Genomic DNA, 19,437 nt, shown 5'->3' with positions numbered 1-19,437 from the left:
CAATTACTTGCGGTGCGAATTTTTATCAATGTCGGGACCCTCTACTCTTAAGATTTTTTTGTGCCAATTTATCATTTTTACCATAACTAAGTACATACATAATTATTTTCCTCATTAACTTTAGTGAAATTCTATTTTTTATTGTAATATAAACATAGACATTGTATTAAGTATTTGAATTAAAAATAAACACAGTTTCCACAAACGCACTGTTTTATTTGATGTCCTAAATAAAACACGGCATGGATTCATGATTGCTAATAATAATTTATTTGATTGCGTCCATATCAACAAACGTGCTTTATCATATTATGCGAAAACATGAGATGCGCGTGTCATTGTCTATATTTACCTTAATTATTCATTTTTTAACCTTGATGGAAACAATAAAATCAACAACACGAAACTCCTGGTAATGAAATTCGAAATTGTAATCAACTTTTGCCAATACCAGCGGGACTTGGGTTTCACACGCATTGCGATAATTGCAAGAGGAAAGCTCAAAACATTGAATAACATTAATCGAAGGAGCTTTCCGATAGAAAACTTTGGCACGGATGAAACGCACGCGCTGCAATATTCTAAGTTTAAAATTATAAACCATGTGTATTGTAGTAGTAACATTCTAAATATAATGTAAAATCTATTCTTTCTCGGTTTGTGTTTTCTGTGCAAGTTTGATGCAAATGAGGTAAGTTATCGACTCGTTAATTACTGTCTAAGTTTTGCAAGGGAGGTTAACGATTTTTTTTATCTACGTATTAGATGTGTAATTTCTGGTTTTTGGAAAATTTCAACAAATAATACTTACAATTAAAGTGCTTGAGATAACAGTTTAAAAAAACTTGATGGAAATTGGAAATCTCTCTTGAGAATTGAAGATGTCAGATAGGACATAAGAACTTAAAGTTTAGTATGTGCCTACATCAAAAAGTAAATACATTGAGAAGTCGGGAAGAACTTGATTTACTTTTTTCTTGTTTCTGAGATAAATAAAAAAAATTCAGTAATTTTTTTTTGAAAATTAAAATTGAAGATCTTGAGATTCAAAAATTAAAAAACAAAATGAATAGACTAATTAGCAGGAACCTGAAGATTTTGAATCTTTGGCAGAATTTAAAAAATTCGAATTTTGACTAATTTTAATTGGAAGATTAAAAAGTTCAAAGAGGCAGTTTTATGTAAATGAAAGGACACTAAACATTTTTGTTTAAAAATTTAGATTTTTTGGACTATGACTTCGACTTAAACTGATCTCTTTGAGATTTGAGCATACAGGGTGCTCAAAAACTGGCGCACCAACTCAGTGGTACGTTATTGAGAAGCAAGTGCAGATTACGGGAAAAATGTTGAAAAAATTCCTAAAGTCATATTTTAAAAAATCTGAAGCTACAAACTTATTGTGTTAACTTCTTTAGTTTTCATTATTTTTTTATATTCTTGTTTCATACCAGGTAATCGTTCCGTAACAAAACGATGAATAATTATTTTAAATTTTACTATCAGACTTTAGCAGTTTTTTAAATTTAAAAAAATTAAAATTCATCAAAAAAATCACAATGTGTAGATGTGCCAACACTGGGAATTATTTCCTAGGAAACCGTTTCAAAAATAATTTATTTTTATTGTTGCTTAACGTTTATTGCGATCATGACTGTTAGACAACGTTGCCACATATCATTTACCTAAAATTAGTTATTTATCAATAACTTTAATACAAAGAATTTTTTTACTATTTTTACCATCATATGTAACCACTTCTCTACCACACACCATTGAGTTGGTGCGCCAGTTTTTGAGCACGCTGTATATGAGTAATACTAATAGAACAATTTATTGATAGGTGAAACTTTGAAGAATGAAGAGTAAAAAACTTGAGATGGCTTTTTTTTTAATTTTGAATTTCTAATTTCTTACCGGAAAATTTTCGATTTTGAAAGAAATTTTATGTTCTGCAACGAATTGTTTTGAATTTAATTCTAGATTTCGCCTACAATTGAAGAAAATCATTAAAAATGAGAAAAATATAGATATATGCCAGATTTGAAAAAACTCGAAAAAAAAAGAAAAAATTTCGACTTTTAGGTTATTACAACACGAAACAAACATTATGACATTTTGGATGATCATTGATCACAGAAAGAAGAAATGATAAAAAATCTAATTCAAATAAGAAGAAAAAGTTAGAAGAAGATAGAAGAAAAAGAAACAGTCGAACTAAACATTAACTTAGAAGAACTCAAAATTGTATTTTTGATGGAATGGCACACCTTATCTCTTCCTGAAACTAATTGTTTGAATGATGAGATAATTTGAGAATTCTTCTTCAAAATCTTCAGCACGAAGGTATTGAAAAAAAAAAGAGTAAAAATAAGTAATTGATTATTTAGTAGTAACTTGAAGATTTTGAAATGTCTTTGAAAGATTAAAAAAACTCGAATTTTGACTAATTCTTTTTGGAAAAACCAGGAAATTTTATAAGAACGTATCCAAAATTATTTTCATTCTAAATTTTTTTTTTAGATTTTTGAATTTGATTAAATTAAACAATTAGTCTGAGAAAAAAAGATTGAGAAGAAATAAAAACTCTTATTTTTAATTTCTTATTAGGAATATTCTTAATTTTAATATAAGGTTGCAATACAAACTTATCAAATATTGTAATATTTTAAATTCTAGATTTCTCTTAATGTTGACGATCTTGAAATTTAAAATGTGAAAAAAAAACTTCTAAGGATTTGAGAAATCAGTCATGAAAATTCTTGGCAAGAGACTTTGACTAATTATTTATTAGCAAAACCAAAAACTTCGACTGATAATTATTGATTGTCATACAGATTTTGGAAAACACATAAAAAAACAAATAATAAATAAGTGGACTCTAAATATTAAAGGAAAATAGTAAATATTATGAGGAATAAAATGATATGTACTCCTTATTTTTTTTAGTCGCATAATTTGAGGTATTTACTTCAGGATCATCAATACTTCGTAAAAAAAAGTGACAAAATAAAAAAAATGTGAAACAAGTTCCAAGAACTTGAAAAATTGATATTTATAAAAACTAAAAAATTTAAGATAAAATTATTTTATCCAACATCTCCGAGTTATTGCAGTTTTACTATAGAGATTTTAAACAAGCAAACTTACACAGATCCGAAATCTAAAATTAAATCAAAGATAAAAATTAAAAACTGAGGCGATTGTCTAGAATTTAAAAAACTAAAGGGTACAGTGGAAAAACGACTTCAGTCTATCTTCACTAAAATCACGAATAATCATATTCAAAGTTTTCACGTAAACCCGTTACTTTTTTCTAGTATAGTGTATCTAATAACACATTTTGCTTTTTCGTAAAGTCGTATGTGCTATTTACCTTCAGTAAAAAATTACAACGCTTAAAAACTTATTAAAAAAGTAATAATATTAATATACAAAATATTATTAGAAATTGTTATTAAATAAAATTTTACTTAAAAAATACCTTAACTAAGACCTAATAAATCATCAAGAAACAATGTTTTTCAAGGTTCATGGAATTGTCGTAAAACTCCACTATCACACGTCTAATTTCAGTGATACCACTCTCATTATTTTCTCATTACTTTGCTTAGCTCATAACAAAAAGAAAAATAACTAAAACTCCAGTGTCGTCCACCCAAAACGTTAATTATCTCTGATTAAGTGTAAAAATGCCCAGAAACCGAAGCCCTCGTGCGCGCATGTAGCGTGAGACCGTGTCAAGTGAGTGATTTCGCAAGCTCGCTGTGGACTTTGCCAGTTTTGAAAGCTTCCAGTAAAGCTCTAGCAATCGCCGATTGTGGCATGTTCGGAAACTTGACACGAAATAATTAAATAATGCACCAAGTCATGAAAATTCCTCCCGGACTTCATAAACTCAAATAGCATTTATTTTTGGTTGTTTTGGCTAATTTATTAACCGGATGCAGCAATTGCATTTTCAAACTATTTCGTAAGTAAATTGCAACTATTTGCAGTATTGCGTGACGTTTCTTTGCAGGATTTGAAGAGGACGATTTTCAAGAATGGTCGTTTCAAGAAACACGGTGCTGCGGCCTTGCATTAAAGAGGTAATTTTTGTTGTAAGTGTCAGTTCTTGATCGCTGTTTCGCATGCTAGACGTTTTATTTTAGGATTAATTGCACAATTGGTCCCTTTTCGAATTTATAGAGTAAAACACGTAGTGACTCACGAAAAAACAAGAAAATTGATCGGGTGCATTTATCAGTGCTTCAGAATTTATTTTTCTAAACCAAAGCTTATTTATAATCTTAGTTTTGCTTTCATTGCCACTTAAATTAAATTAAACAAAAAATTTAAAAATTGAATTTTGAATGCGTTGCTAAAATTAGCCGACCTTTATTAATAAATATTGACCCTTCGCATTTCCATATAGCCATCCTAAGGCCATTTCCTTGCTAATAGTAACCGTGTCCAATTTCCTCTTTCATTTGCAGTGGCAGCGTTTCAAGAGTCAAGTGTTGAATATTCATTACAAAAGTGGTGTCCTCACGCACACACCTAATTAACAAATATGACCATATGTCACTGATATCGGCTAATCAAGGCCAATATTAAGTAATTAGAATAAAACTCAGATGTGCGAAAGTTAATTAAAAGTTTTATTTTTGTGTCGTGTTCGAGGAAATCTCCACATAAAGACTGACTCATGTAGGAAAATAAATCAACTATAACGCGAGGTGGTATTATAAAATTACCTTATTTTCTATTAATAGCCACTTGGGGAGAAATTACGCCCTACGTCGTAGCAAAAATAATGTATTCAAGGTTTCAAGGCTTCACAACTTTTTATTAAGTTGTAACTAAAGATTTAGTGTTAGATTGTTTGTGACCAAAATACTCGCGATTTTATAATTAGATTAGGGGTAATTTGGTGTAACATTGACCTGCTTCATGCGAGTGAATTATTCGAGCTGTGGATGGAATTTTTTATTTGAACCGCCGAATGAGTGACATTTCGCGTAAAAATTCAAATTTCAAAATTGCCTCTAAGTGTGAGTAGAATGTAATTTGCAAAACACAAAAGATTTGGGTAAATCAATCCATCAAAGTCGGACGATTGTTTGCTATTGTAGATTGGGGAGAACAAGGGTCGATTCACTTGTATTTGGCGATAGAATCGGAACTTGGAACTGAATTCGATTAAATACGACACGAGGTGAGAATTGGGGGGTCGATGATCGCTCGGTTATTTTTTTAACTAACAAAAAAAATCTAACATACTCAAAAACGCAATTAATTAATTTACTTGTATGTCTATTTGTTAGAAAAATTAAAAAATAAGCACGATCTTTAAAGGTGCTAGAAAAATTAAGCAAATCCGTTTTAGAGAAGCTTTAAGCTCTATTTTATATTGATATTTAAATGTATATAATCCTTGAAAAGTAGTTAAAGAAGCGATAATTAATAAAATTAAATTGGAAAAAATAGGCAATTGGTTGCAAAACCCTAAAAATATTGTCTGCAGTTTGGCAAATTAGATATTTTGTTTGTTGGAAAAGTTGCTAAACATAACGAAAAATTACAGACTGACCAAAAGTAACGCACAAAATTTATATCTTTATTACTAGCCATTTTTCACAAAAATTCTTGTACAGGTCGATTTTATTTTTTTGAATGCTACATTTTTGACATTATAGTGACATTTATGATGTCATTGGTTTTGAGTTGACATAATTTTTTTTTTTTAATGACAACCGACATTTTTGTTTTAGATAGTACACATCTTTTCTTTATCTTTCTGGTAATAAGAAACTAAAATAAAATAAAATAATAAAAAGCAGCTATTGTTTTTCATACTTTTTGTAAAAAAGTAAACAAAAATCATCATATATAAAGTAAATCAAGTATGAAAAAATAAAACTTTGTATAATACTCAATAACTTTTATAACTTTTTTATATTATTTTCTCTTTTTTGTTTTTTTTGCTTTATTTTCTTTATTTTTTTATACTTTTCAGAAAGAAAAAATGTGTACTACCTATCTAAAACACTTAAGAAAATTGTCAGTTGTCGTTAAAAAAAATTACGTCATTACTCAAAAACGCATGACATCAGAAATGTCGTTATGGTGTCAAAATGTAGCATTAAAAAAATGACCTGTTACGGGATTTTTGAAAAATGACTCATAACATAAATTTGAATTTTGTGCGTTAATTTTGGTTCAATCTGTATAAACTGAAAACAAGAGGGCATATTAAAAATAAAATATTTAATCAAAGCTAGAGTTTTTTTAATTATTTGGCATTATTTAGCGACGATGTGATGAGTTGAATCCCTACGAAAGAAAATGTGTTATCAGCTATCAGTTATTACTATCAGCTCTAATATAATTTGAGGTAACGTAAAATGCTTGAGGTAAAATTAAAAAACTTTTTTTTACATAATTATGAATTCTCTTAAAACTTTTTGGAAAATTCAAAATTACAAAATCAGACATGATTAAACAAATAATCGATCAATAAACCTTTAATATTTTTTTTAATGTTTTTGAACTGAATTGAATTTTAACCCGTAGACCTTGTCCACAATCTGAAAAAAAAATCAAATAATAAAAACAAAAAGACTTCTAAGAAGAAAAAATAGGAATTTTAGAAACCATTAAGTTTTTAGCTTTCTCATTTAGACTACTTCGGTATTAAAAAAAATCAATAACAAACTAATTATTCGACTAGAAGTTGTAAAAACCAAACATATGAGAGCTCAGTATTTTGATCAAACCAACTCAACCATAAAAACAAAATTTCTAGCTAAAATAAGAAGAAAAAAGTACAAAAATGGAACACATGTTCGAAGCATCAAGATTCCAAACTGCTTTAGTTTAGTTCGAGATTTTTCCAAACAACGACTCCAAGTACTAAAGTATTGGAAAAAAATAATGAAAACAAAACGTAAAACAAAAATTTCAGAAAATTTTGTGTATTTTTTTAATTTGGGTAAAGAGCTGGCAAAAATGAGCAGTTATTATTTTTTTGAGAAACTAAACTTTAATTAACAACGTATTTTCAATTAATTCATCGTCTTAATTAATTAAAAAGTTTCAAAATTTTAATTACTCTTCGTTTAATTAAATTTGTTTAGAACCCTCACTCTGGAGAAACAATTACATAAAAAACGAATATCTGAACTAATCCCATTAGCTACTTTGTATTTTTAACTTAGTTTATTTTCCTGGTCGTAAATTTTAGTGTGACAATCACTTTTAAAGGTGCCACCCACAAGATAATCTTTAACTGAAGAGTTTTAAGAACTTGATAAAAATTTGAAGAGTAAAAAGCTCATAAAAGAGTTAAAAAAGCTTTCGCTGATGGGAAATTATGAATTTCAAAATGAGTTTAAAGAAAACTTTGTTGTGCATATTTTCATGAAACTGAATTAAATTAAATTTTTAGTTATAATTTTAAATTTTTAGAGTTAAATATTTGTGTGGTATCTTGAAATTCATAAAAAAACTGTTTTTGTATGATAAGATCTTAAAAATGTAAATATTTGTTGGAAAACTAACAACTAATTATTTGGCTAAAAACTGAAAACATGAAATTTTAATATTGTAGGTAAATACGAAACCATAAAATAATAATAATAAAATTTGCAAATATTTATACCATGAAAAATTTCACACTGAATTTCAACCAACTTTACACAAAACCATCCAAACATCGTGAAAAATGATTTACGAACTTGAAGATAGGTTTTAAAAAAAATTAAAAACTTGTGGTTAAATTGAAAAGCTCAGTCATTTGTGAAAACCTCAATTTCAAAATGGTAGTAAGTCTAAAAAACTTTTAATTTAAAGTTTTCGTGAAACATGGATTTATAGGTAGATAAAATATTGTCAGTAAACATCTTAATTCTTTAATCTGTAAAGACCTTACATTTTATTTTAAACCGTTTTATAGTTACATGTTATTATCTATTCAAATGTGTTGGAAAAATCAATATTTATAGAAATTACAAAACCAAACACATGGAAGCTCAATATAGCCATTACAATAAACTTGAACCAAATGTTAAAAAAGTGGAATAAAACAAATAAAACTTCGGAAAATGTTTTTTGTTGATGATTCTGGCAAGCTGCAAGAAAATTAAAATTACTTACTTTCCACGCGAAGAAAGAAGTGACAAAATGAGCAATTATTTTTCTTTGAGAACTTTAATTAGTAACGTGTTTGTGCCGTTTTCTATTCGCCGTCTAAATTAATTAAAAAGTGGGTCTCTATTCATCACAAATTTAATTACTCTGCGTTCAATTAAATTTGTTTCGAGCTCTAGCTCACTCTGGTCAAAGGATTACGCGTAAAAAACTGAAAAATAATCCTTAATTTATTTCCCCTGTCGTAGATTTCAGTGACAATCACCCAAAAGTGCCACCCTCGCATGTGCTTCCAGCAGTCACGAATCAACGACACAATCATTCAAACATAATTGAATTTGAAAAGCTTAGTCTTGAGGTGTCATGCGATTCTGGCAACTTGCGATTCAATTAGCCCTGGATTTCGCAAATCGATCGCAAAATTGTGTTTTTGTGTCACTGGTGAAAAACGCAAATTCCAAAGCTCGTGTTGTGTTAATTTTCACAATATGTGGAAATGAGATTGCAACTTGGAAAGGAAGTAGCGATTGTTGGCGTGTACCAGGCGCGAGTTACTGCGGTCTAAACTCTGTATAACCCGACTATTTCGTGCTTAACATTGATTGTCTATCTACACCTCCCCTACAAACGGCTGATAATCATGACTTGGCTTGAAATAAAACAGCAGTTTTTTGCAGTCGGGAGTTCACCAGCAAACTCTTCGCCCTGTTACGAAAAGAGTCTCAGAGCTTCCCTCGCTTCGCTACGGCACAGTTGGGGCCAAGGCGGCCAGCACAGGACCCCTCAGAGTAGCAAGTGTCACAGGCAAGAAAAAGGAGGCACGGAATTCCAATGAGGGCAAAACTTGCCGGACTGTAAGTAAGAATAACTCAGCTGTTGAGTTCTTGATCAAGGAATAAATCTTGTTACGTGCCAAGCCACGTGCTGAAAATAATTACGAAAGAATTAAACTCCGAGCTGGAGATTATGTAAAAGGAAGACGTATTTTCGTTGTTTGACGACTCAATTTTGTCTCCTGATTAGTTTGTTCGGTGTAATTTGTGAGACACGTGGGTGAGGGATTAAGTGGTGATTAGCCGAATCAAAGAAATAAGCAAATATCACGTGTTTGTTGAGGTACATCATCACTTGTTTAAGTTTTTCATAAAGTGTTATTGGCACAATAACAAATTGAAAAGAGTTAAATCGGTTAGATGAGAATGTCCTTGCTCGAAAATTGATATTTTGTCAGAGTGTTTGAGCCAATTAATTAGACATTGGTTGTGAATTTTACTTAGAGCTATGTCATGATTCCACAATCGAATGTTGGTTCCTTATTGCAAATAAATTAATGGAAAATAAATTGCATTGGTGCCACAGTTCAGTCGTTGGCATCTGACTGTGTTTACGTGATTTAAAATACATATTAGTTGTTTATAAACACATTTTTTAATTGGAATTACGTGGGTTTACAAAAATATAATCCAGCTCATTCTATGCAGCAATCGCTAAAATGTTAAATTTTATTAAACATAGCAATTGTTTGTTTAATTCGGTAGTTGTTAATTGGTATAATTTAAAATCAGAATAAAATCTTTAGTAAAATGCTAAAGAGTGAAATCTTTAATTTCATGGTGAATTAAAAAACAATTAACCGCAAGGATGAGACGCTAATAAGATTTGAACTAATTTTCTGTTTGAAGGAAACGCTAAAGACAGTGATATGAGAGAATAAGACTGAAACTAGGAAATATCCTTCTATTGTTTAAAAATACAACGTAATAATCCAACCAAATGTAATTTATAACGTAATAATGCAGCAATAAGGAATTATATTCTAGAAGAAGAAATTTTTTCTGTTTTAATTGAATTCCTGGAGAATTTCTTTTATTCGAAGTCTGTAAGACTGAAATAAAATTTTTAGTGAATTTCTAGAACACTAAGAAACAAACTTAATGAAATTCACGCACCACAAGGTGTGTATAAGTACTAAAAGTATTTATTGTATTTTGAAAAGTAACATAATCACACAAAAATAAGCTGCTTGCGATTTTTTTCAATTTTTTTTTACAAAACGTAAGCGTTTTAAAAATTTGTTCTATAAAAATTTGCAAAGGTGAATTCTTTTCAAAATTCTTTTCATGTTAAGGCGCTGTACAAAAAATATTATTTCTTCTTTCTTATGTTATTCAAACGATGCTTAAATCTTGTTTTGCACAAAAAATACGTAAACAAATCAGCGCTAGCCTCTAAAAATAGTTAATTAAATTAAAATCATACAAAGATGATTCAGACATTCATACAAGGATAATTTTTGAGCTTTTTTTTACGTATTTTTTGCACATAATATCATCTAAGCATCGTTTATTCTAGAATGACAACTCTAGAAATCATAAAAATTTTTTAATCGATATTATTAATTGTATTTATATGTATACAAGGTGTGTTAAAATGATTGTTATCTAATTAACTTCGAAATTGGTTCACATGCAAAAAATGTTCGTTCTACTTAAAAAAATTCGGTAAAAAACAAACATGAGATCGAAAAAATATCGAATTAGAACAATCCTTGAAACTGAAATGCAACTTTAGCTACATCTTATGCTGTGTAAAACCAGCATAAGACAACATAGCCTTAAAAGTGCGGCCGTAAATAAATGGCTTAAATGTGGCTAATGGTATAATGTCTAAGAAAACACTTTTACTATTGAAGCGTATTTCCAAATTGGAACTACAGTAGAACCTCTCAACAACGGACGCTGACGGGGAGTCTTTAAATGTCCGTTGTGGAGAGCTGTCCACTAATGGAAGGTGGAAATTTTAATATAAGTTTTGTTACGTTTATACAAAAAATGTCCGTTGTGAAGAGATGTCCGCTATTACGAGGTGTTTATTAAGGGAGGTTTTACTGTATGGTAAATGTAGAATGGCAATATTCTATATGTGAATATTTGTCATTAGTTAAGAAATTCGCAGGCGACTAGATGAAAATCATTATAACACACGTTGTATTTTTAATTATTAATATTTATTAATATTTAAAAATTAAAGGCCTGTTTATAGAGAGCTTAATTAAAATTTAATGCGCCGTTAAAAGTTAATTTTGAGAGCGAGAGCATCTGATTTATTCAATTTCTATAAACCAACTCATAAAGTACCTTGAATTGTATGTCATCAATTCATCATTATTAATTTTTGGGATAGGTACAGTAAAATATTTTTTATAGACTCTTTTTGTATATTGTTTTAATTAAAAATTATCATGAAATGTATACAAAAATTAACTTATTATTCCTATGGCATAAAATATACAGAGTGATTATTCTTTTATGGGCCTAGGCCTAAGTTATAACGTTTTAACATTTTTTTCCAGATACGACTTTAAAATCGACCATACTTAATTCAAGTAATGTATTTTCAAAATGATTGAACCTCTGGACCTACGAAAAATTGGTGCCAATTTTTAATTTTTATCTGTAAAACGTAGTAGTCAAGTTATGCAACAAGTGAATAATATTTTTGCATTTGATCAATCACGTTTAAAGCAAGATTGCTAACACTCACACTTTAAAACTAGTGTAATTTTTAGAATTTTCGTTATTTTGGAATAGCATATAGGTTCGATTTATCGAGGTTCAACTGTACTTAGGGGTTTTAATCTTCGGTTCCCGTGATTAGAATTTTCAGGGATTAGTTACTATTTTCAATGTACGGAGATTAAAGCTCGTTGCTCAGGATCTCCGAAATTCCTAAAGTTAAAAATCTTATTAAATCAGTCCAGTTATTAGGAATATAGTTATTTTCAGTTAATAATAAGAACGAAAAGTTTAATGGAATATTTAGATGAAAAGGATATCACTAATTAATCGGCACCTAAATAAATAAATAAATAGTATTAGCTATTTCAAAACTATAAAAATGCCATCGTCGCATTTTTTTTCAAAATTAGCAGTTAGAAATTATCTATGCACTTCAAAAAAATAACAGTCAATGTAACTTATAGTTTCAATGACCTAACTATTTTACAATTTTAACAATCCTATTTAAAAAATAATTTGGTAAAGTGGTCGTTGGCCTTTTTATAGTTTTGAAACAGCTCATAGAAAAACGACTTCTAATTTGTCCACGATTTATATTCTTTCAATTTTGCACCACAAATAAGATTAAAATTGGGCAACGACATCTTAATGTCTCTGTGACTTTGAAGGCATTTTTACAATAACAGTATAAAAAACACAAATTAATTTGTATTCTATTTTTTCTCAGTTTTTTTATTATAAATTAATAAGTTTTATGTTTATACTTCAAGGTACCACATGTGTTATTATTCAAAACGGAAAAGGTCATATATTTTTTTAAATTTTGGGACTGATTTCGAAATTTATGGCATTTTTGCATTTGCAGATTTGTGATTATTTCGTTTTCCAAAAATAATTTCTGGAATTGGAATCCCTAAGTGTAATTGACTTTATCTTACAAAATTTATAATAGGAGTTCTCTGAATTTTATAGAGGAACTAGATATGAAGGACAATGAAAGAAGATAAAATCAGCTTTAAAAATTTAATAAAAGCTCAATTGACGAGTCGTTGAATTTTTGTGTTCAAAACCTAGTTTAATTACAAATCGTTTCTTGCATCCAAATCGTTCATTTACAGGCTCGCCGCGTGCGCTTCGCGCTGCCCCCCACAGATGTCAGTCCGTGTGTTGGCGGCGGTGGCGTCGTTTCTCCGCCGGTGGCGGGAGACGGCTGGTTACGAACTCGCGCTCCTTTCAGTAAGCGTTCAGATGCACATCGTTCAGAAAGCGTCGGAGTTTATGCTTCAGACGCCGTCGTCGATTCACGTCGCGCCGTTCCAGTCACTGCTTCACCGGGAGTCCGGAACAGGGTTCATCCCACAGGAAGATACATCCGGGGCACGCTGTCTCCAACGGCCAACGCTTCGCCGCACGCGGCCGCCTCTCCAGAGGGACAGGCCCTTCTGAGGGCGGCCCGCGATGCCGACGACCATCTCCTGCGGGACCTCCTGAGGAGGGCTGCCCTGGTGGGCATCGCCGAGAGTGACTTGAATGCGGGTGACAGCAGCGGAAGGGTAAGTCAAACACAAAAAAAACACGAATTTTTTCGAACTAAATTTTTTTTCACCAAGTCCGGTTAAATAAAACAATTGTTGATTTATTCGTGGAGATTGGGAATAATTGAAATTATTGTAGAAATTGTAGTTTTACTGTTTATTCATAAACATTAACGTTACTTTAACTTTATGAATAAACAGTAAATCAGTAAAACTTTTTATTTTTTTTTTAATTTTTCATTTATTCCCAGTCTCCACTAATTAATCAACAATTACAAAAAGAGGAAATAAGAAAATTATATAAGCTAAATAAAATAAGTATCCAATAGGGTTAACTTTGCCAGATAAACTAAATGATATTTAATGATATTTTTATTTTTTAATTACAAAAATTTCTTTTTTTTTTCCAAAAAAGCTCGATTAGTCCTCTTGCCAGCTGTGGTTCAGTTGAATTATTCTTTAACAAATTAATCATCACAAATTTAAAGTCTAACACTTTTTGTTCTAAATACTGAAAATATTGTATTCAGGTAACTAATTGGATGTTAACATTAATAACTAACATAAGTTTGGTGAAACAAATAAAAATTGTTGGTCAAATAACTAGCTTACGATTTATTCATCGATGGTGAAACCGACCCTTATTTTTTTATTTACATTGAACTTTAATTAAAAAAAATACCTCATGAGGGATTTTGGTGTTAGTGTTACATCGTGTTATTGATTTGGAAAAATTTGTAAAATATCGAAATTGCGCGTCCTCGTATTGATGCTCACTGAATGTCAAAGGTTGTTGTCTAAACTGTGGCTAATTCTTAATCAAGGTTTATGGTCGAAATGTAATCACTAATTAGTGATTGCACTGTTTGGACATACAGGGTGTTCCAGCGGTTTGAATAAGTCCATTATTGGCTTTTAAATAATTGATAAATAATAAATAAATATTTTTTAGAAAAGTCGTTAATGTACTAACTTACCTTCTGCTCTACATTATTTATTTTATAAATATACAGGATGTTCGGAAATGAGCCACAATATAACGTTATGTTTTTTTAAATGAAAAATTCTTAATTTTTTTGCTTTTTTGGGCGTAGATTTTAATACTGATGATTTTGAACTAAACTTATATTTATTACTTATATTTAAAGTTATTAATAGTTTTTAATAATACGAGAGCAACTTTAAGCGTTTTCGTTCAAAATTTTATTTGATGGAACATTTTAATTTAAAACACGTTGCTATGGGAAGCGTGTTTTAAAATAGTGTTTATAATTTAGGTTTCAGATGTTAAAAAGAAGGCTTAAAGTGTTACACAAAAGCTAAGAATTCTAGAAAAGTGGGATTTTGTTAAAAGTTGAATTATTTGAAAAAGTTAAAGAGAACACTTAATTTTTTTTGCTTCTAAAAGGTTATTTAGCAACAATGCACATTATTTATTATATTAAACCACACCATAATTATGGCAACTCCTCCACGGATCACGGAAAGATTTGCCATAATAAATATTAAAATGTTAGTTATTTTACTGAAATAAATAACGAATAATGGCCCAAGGGTAATAGTAAAAACTAATTATCTGCACAAAATTTCATTTTTTAACCAGTGAAACAATAATTTTTAATAATTTTTTTAAAGTTTACTGTTACATATCTTTTGAGTAATCACTAAGAGACTGTTAATGTTTTTAGAGACAATTTAAGGATCATTTAGATGCATAAATATAATGTTTCATTTAAAATTTTGAAGTTCTACGTGCAACAAATCTTTTCATTTTTTTTTGTCTTTAAGTGAACTGAAAAAATATATATCCTTTAAGTTTGAATTTTTTTGGTGAAAGTCCCATTTTTTCTTTTATTATGAATTTTTTTTTTTTTGCAATCATGTTTTTCTCAAAAAAATCACATTATTTCAAAAACTAAGCAAAATTGATTAATAACAGCTAGTTTACCTTAAAACATTTATGTTAAATGCTACATTTAAAAATAGGTGAGACTATCTAAAAAATCCTAAGTTTTCACTGTAGCTACTTTCGGAAACACTCTGTATATTTGAAACTAATTTTAGGTGAATCAGGGAGTTCGTATTTACTGTTTTTGTAAAAAAATGTTAGTGTTAAGTGCTACATCTGAAAACAGGTGGCACTATCTAAAAAAACACAAGTTTTTACTGTTGCTACTTTTGGAAGCACTCTGTATATTCGAAAATAATTTTAGGTGAGTCAGGGAGTTCGTATTTACGGCTTTTGTGAAAAAAAAGATGAACTTTCCAACATTCAAAGGTCAATAATATTTTTTTTCAAATCGCTGGGACATCCTATATAAAAAAAATTATGAACTGACTGAAAAATCGGAACAATTCTTTACACAATCTAAAAGATTTGTTGTTAATTTGAACGCTTTCTTTTAATAAAAACGTGAATGCACATCTGGATTCACTCCGCGCCAAGAAAAATTATTTAAGGAGGATTTATTCTTGCGCCATAACACTTTTAAACATGTTTTTCTAAAAATAAGGCAAGAATGAGATTTTTGGGTAATTTATCCCAGGTGAAAAATCTCGTTGTGGCTTGATGAATTTGCAACACACCCAAACATTTATTTGTCTTTTCCGCCTAGAAAATGTAAACAGTTTCCACATCAAAGGAACAACGTTTCCATAAATTGTGTAAATATTGAATACCTACATATATCTCAAGAAAACTTTCGCTTTTTGAGCTTTTTCCTTATTTTATGCGTCACCTACACCCCAATCTCGAGCAGTGACGCCGTTTGTTGTCATAGCTTTCCACTACAGGAAAAATAAATCTCCCTCAGAATCAATAAATCTGAAAACACTTTCGGTTTATTTATCGTAAAATTCTCATAAATCCAGTGCGGTGTCAATGAATTGATTGAGAGATTGCAAAACCGAAAGTTACTAGCAAACACCAATTTGTCCGATTTTTTTATTTACTAAGCGATAGATTTGTTCCCAGAGCACCAACGATTACCATCCACACTTTTTTATGATTTATAAAATTTAAAAATGCAAGTAATATTACAATCATTACAAATGTATTTATACTCAATTATTTATTATTTATTAAACTAATTAAAATAATGTGACTTAATCACTTAATGCATGTGAATTTTTCAGAATTTCTCTATAATTTTTTATAATTAATATACTAATTAATATTGAGTCGCGTTACTAATTAAATGCGTGATTAACTGATCACCTGACCAAATTGAACAAAATTGATTGGTCCATTCACGTTGTTAACTTTTAACAACGAATTAAATTTTAACAAAGGTTTCTGTTAACTGGCCCTTAGTGTTCTACAAAATTTCGTTGCTGATATTTATTCCGCAAAATTAAAATTAACTGCAAATTTAAAAGTTTATTACAATCAATACGCAATGAAAAAACTTGCTTTTTATATTTTTTTTTTTTGGTAATTTGTGCACGAAATATATTGAACAAAGATTTTTTGTCAATAATTTAGAATTAATTAAAAAAAATCTTTTCCCATCACAGAAAAAAAATTTCGTCAGTAGTTTATACTTTTTGCAGACTGTATTTGGTAATAAAATCCTGACACAATCTACTATTTTTAAAAGCTTTTTTTTATTTAACTTGCTTTGTTGTCTGTCTGTCTGTTTCATATTTTTGGAGCTAAATTTGAAAGGGTTCCTGTTGTCCCAATGAATTGAAATTTTACATACTTACGTAATCTGCGTGACATGCAATCCTATGTGGTTAAATACTCCCTAAAGGGGTTAAAGTATTAGGTTATGTTTACAAATGGGTTTATTTTTTACTTTTTAGTGCATATTATAAATAAAATCTTTTTTCTAAAAAAACATTTTTTTATTTTTTTAAAACAGAATTATTTTCTGACTACTAAATAAATTACGGTGACTTCGTTTAATTTGATCACAAACAAAACAATTGTAGGATTGGTTTTAACAATCTGAGAATATATTTTGGTGCTAATTATTTATTCTGGTGTCACCTGATATCTAATTCCCTTTTGTTTGCCTTGAGTCACTTTAGCTATTCTATTGTCTAGACGTTGTGTAATATCTCAAAGTATTCACTCGTTTAATTCACATTATCTCGTTTGTGTTTCGCTCCGAATGTGACATCATTTCGCACGTTTTTGAATAATATGTAGTACGACGTAAGCTGGCAATTTCCCTGCAGTTTATCGCAAGCCAAATTCTTTACCCACTGGTCACCAAGTTTTATAAAAGGAAAATTTGAAATCATCCGACACGAACTCAACGCTCCGACACGCAAACAATGGGCTTATCAATACATGTGTACAATTATTGTGACATTACTGGCGATGGCGGAGATTTTCCCGTCTGGAGAGAATTCAGGTGCTATTCCAGAAGTTTTTTCAAACAGATTACGTGGAAACTTTCGATTGAAAAAAGGTCAATAACTGGACTGATTCTCCCCAATCATTAAAAAACAATTTGGCAGTTGCAAGAAACATATTTCCGCAAGTTATTTCCAGATTTTTATTTATGTTTGAGCTTAAACATTAGCCCGCATGTTTACAATTTTTTGGGGTCAACATTGTCCGCGTTACGTGTAATTGATTTCGTTCGATATTGATTATTCCTGAATATTAATATCTCGTTACTGTAATCGGAAGGAGAGTCATTAAAATTTTGATTCGTTCCGATATCTGGGGCTCCACGATTTCCTGAAAACTGTATAAAAATGCTTCAAGCCTGAAAATTAAAATTAAATAAATCTGCCGGCGTTTGCAAATCCCTCGCCTCCTGAAGATTAATTCATAAAAGCTGAAACGTGTTTGAGGCCACAATCGACCCGTTTCCATAGAAATCGTTGCATTTCGAGGTCTGAATATGTCTCGTATCTATTTTATATTCTCACAACAATATTAATGTTGCACATGCAAACAAATACGCGATTTACGTTCAGAGAGTCAAAAGTGGGACAAAAACTTGCCTGTAGTTCGTCTGACATGTTTAGGTCACCTGTTGCTTGTAATAAAGTTTTTCAGTTCTGCTGCAATCGATATTATTTATCAGGTTTCAGGCAGTTGAGTCGGCCTGACAACGGATTTATACAAATTATTTGGGTTGTTTACATGTCAGGGGTGAATATTGACTATATAGAAGGGCGCAACATAAAAATAATTAAACGGGAGTCGTTTATCATCGAGAGCTAAACAAACGCTAATGTGGATTTACGCACCGTTTATCTCAGGAGTGATTGACGGTCGAGAAACTATTTTAACATATTTACTCGAATTATTTTTATTTTTGATACAATGCGTTTGGAAGCGCTCCAAGCTGGCGTCGTAAATCATGTTTTCATTCAAAGTGTGAGCGTTTTTCGGGTCAAAACAATGAGTCGAATGCGTTTTTGCCCCTTTGATATTCAATAACGTGATTCTGGTTCCGTAATTGTGTAAGCGCTTGACGTTCCTCTTCAAAGCACTAATTATATGCAAAGTTGCTCGAACCTAGCGAAGCACTCAATAGTCGATAGTGGCAAACTCCATTACAGAATCTGGATTAAAAAAATACCGGTGATTGACGCGAGAGAATTAGTACGATTTTGTTTTTGCAACCTGAAACCCGGACGAATGTAGGAGTTTGTTCGGGCTTTGTTAACTAAATCTAAAGTTAAAACAAATTCTGATTCAGACTCGCGGCCCGAACTTGAAATGCAATAATTTTACGAGCTGATGTTAAATAAATACGAATTTGTTGCCAGACGTGAGAATAAATTCACCATGACGCAACCAATTTAAATCAAATTGGAGAAATTGATTTTAAATAGTTGAGGATGCTTCCAAGAACAATAAACACGGAGTGGAGTTTAAATAAGCGCCTCTGTATTTTTCCTGTAGCCTTTTATCTCTCTGTACAGTCTCAAAATGACAAAACCATTTCGAACCTGCTTTTTTCCGAATATAATGAACTGTTTTCAAAATCCTTTATATACTCATTATCATTAACTTAAATAGAAAATACGTAAAAAAGGACAATTGAAGAAAGTAATTTTGTAATGCCGTATTGTTATGACTTATGATTTAACCAAAGCTTTTATGAATTTTAGAATCCTAACCTGTAAGCAGAAAAAATATTCTCCTTTGATAGAAAAACATTATTTTTTATTTTTAGTGCATTTTTTAAACAAATTGAACATCTCTTTTTAACACTAAACTAAAACTATACTAAAACACCCCATTTAAGCCTTTTAGGGGGTAATTAACTATATAAAGT

The 19,437-nt window shown here is 30.2% G+C and overlaps 1 protein-coding gene across 6 annotated transcripts in view; it reads left to right on the top strand.

The window, feature by feature from the left end:
• Positions 1–19,437, top strand: part of LOC107397517 (ankyrin repeat domain-containing protein 33B) — a 53,251-nt gene that overhangs the window by 8,891 nt on the left and 24,923 nt on the right. The window contains exons 1-4 of one of the 6 annotated variants that reach the window (XM_015977927.2): positions 428–691; positions 4,022–4,091; positions 8,811–8,987; positions 12,770–13,204. In XM_015977927.2, the coding sequence (XP_015833413.1) occupies positions 4,047–4,091; positions 8,811–8,987; positions 12,770–13,204 (657 nt within the window). In that variant the 5' untranslated portion in view covers positions 428–691; positions 4,022–4,046. Of the gene's footprint in view, positions 1–427; positions 692–3,771; positions 3,974–4,021; positions 4,104–8,810; positions 8,988–12,769; positions 13,205–19,437 lie in introns of those variants that run through there. The other 5 variants (XM_015977924.2, XM_015977923.2, XM_015977926.2 and 2 more) reach the window with 5 other exon arrangements.

The sequence above is a fragment of the Tribolium castaneum genome, chromosome 1 (genome assembly GCF_031307605.1).
Source record: "Tribolium castaneum strain GA2 chromosome 1, icTriCast1.1, whole genome shotgun sequence".
NCBI lineage: Eukaryota > Metazoa > Arthropoda > Insecta > Coleoptera > Tenebrionidae > Tribolium > Tribolium castaneum.
Note: the sequence above shows the minus strand (reverse complement) of the source record. Positions and strands in the feature narration are given on the sequence as shown.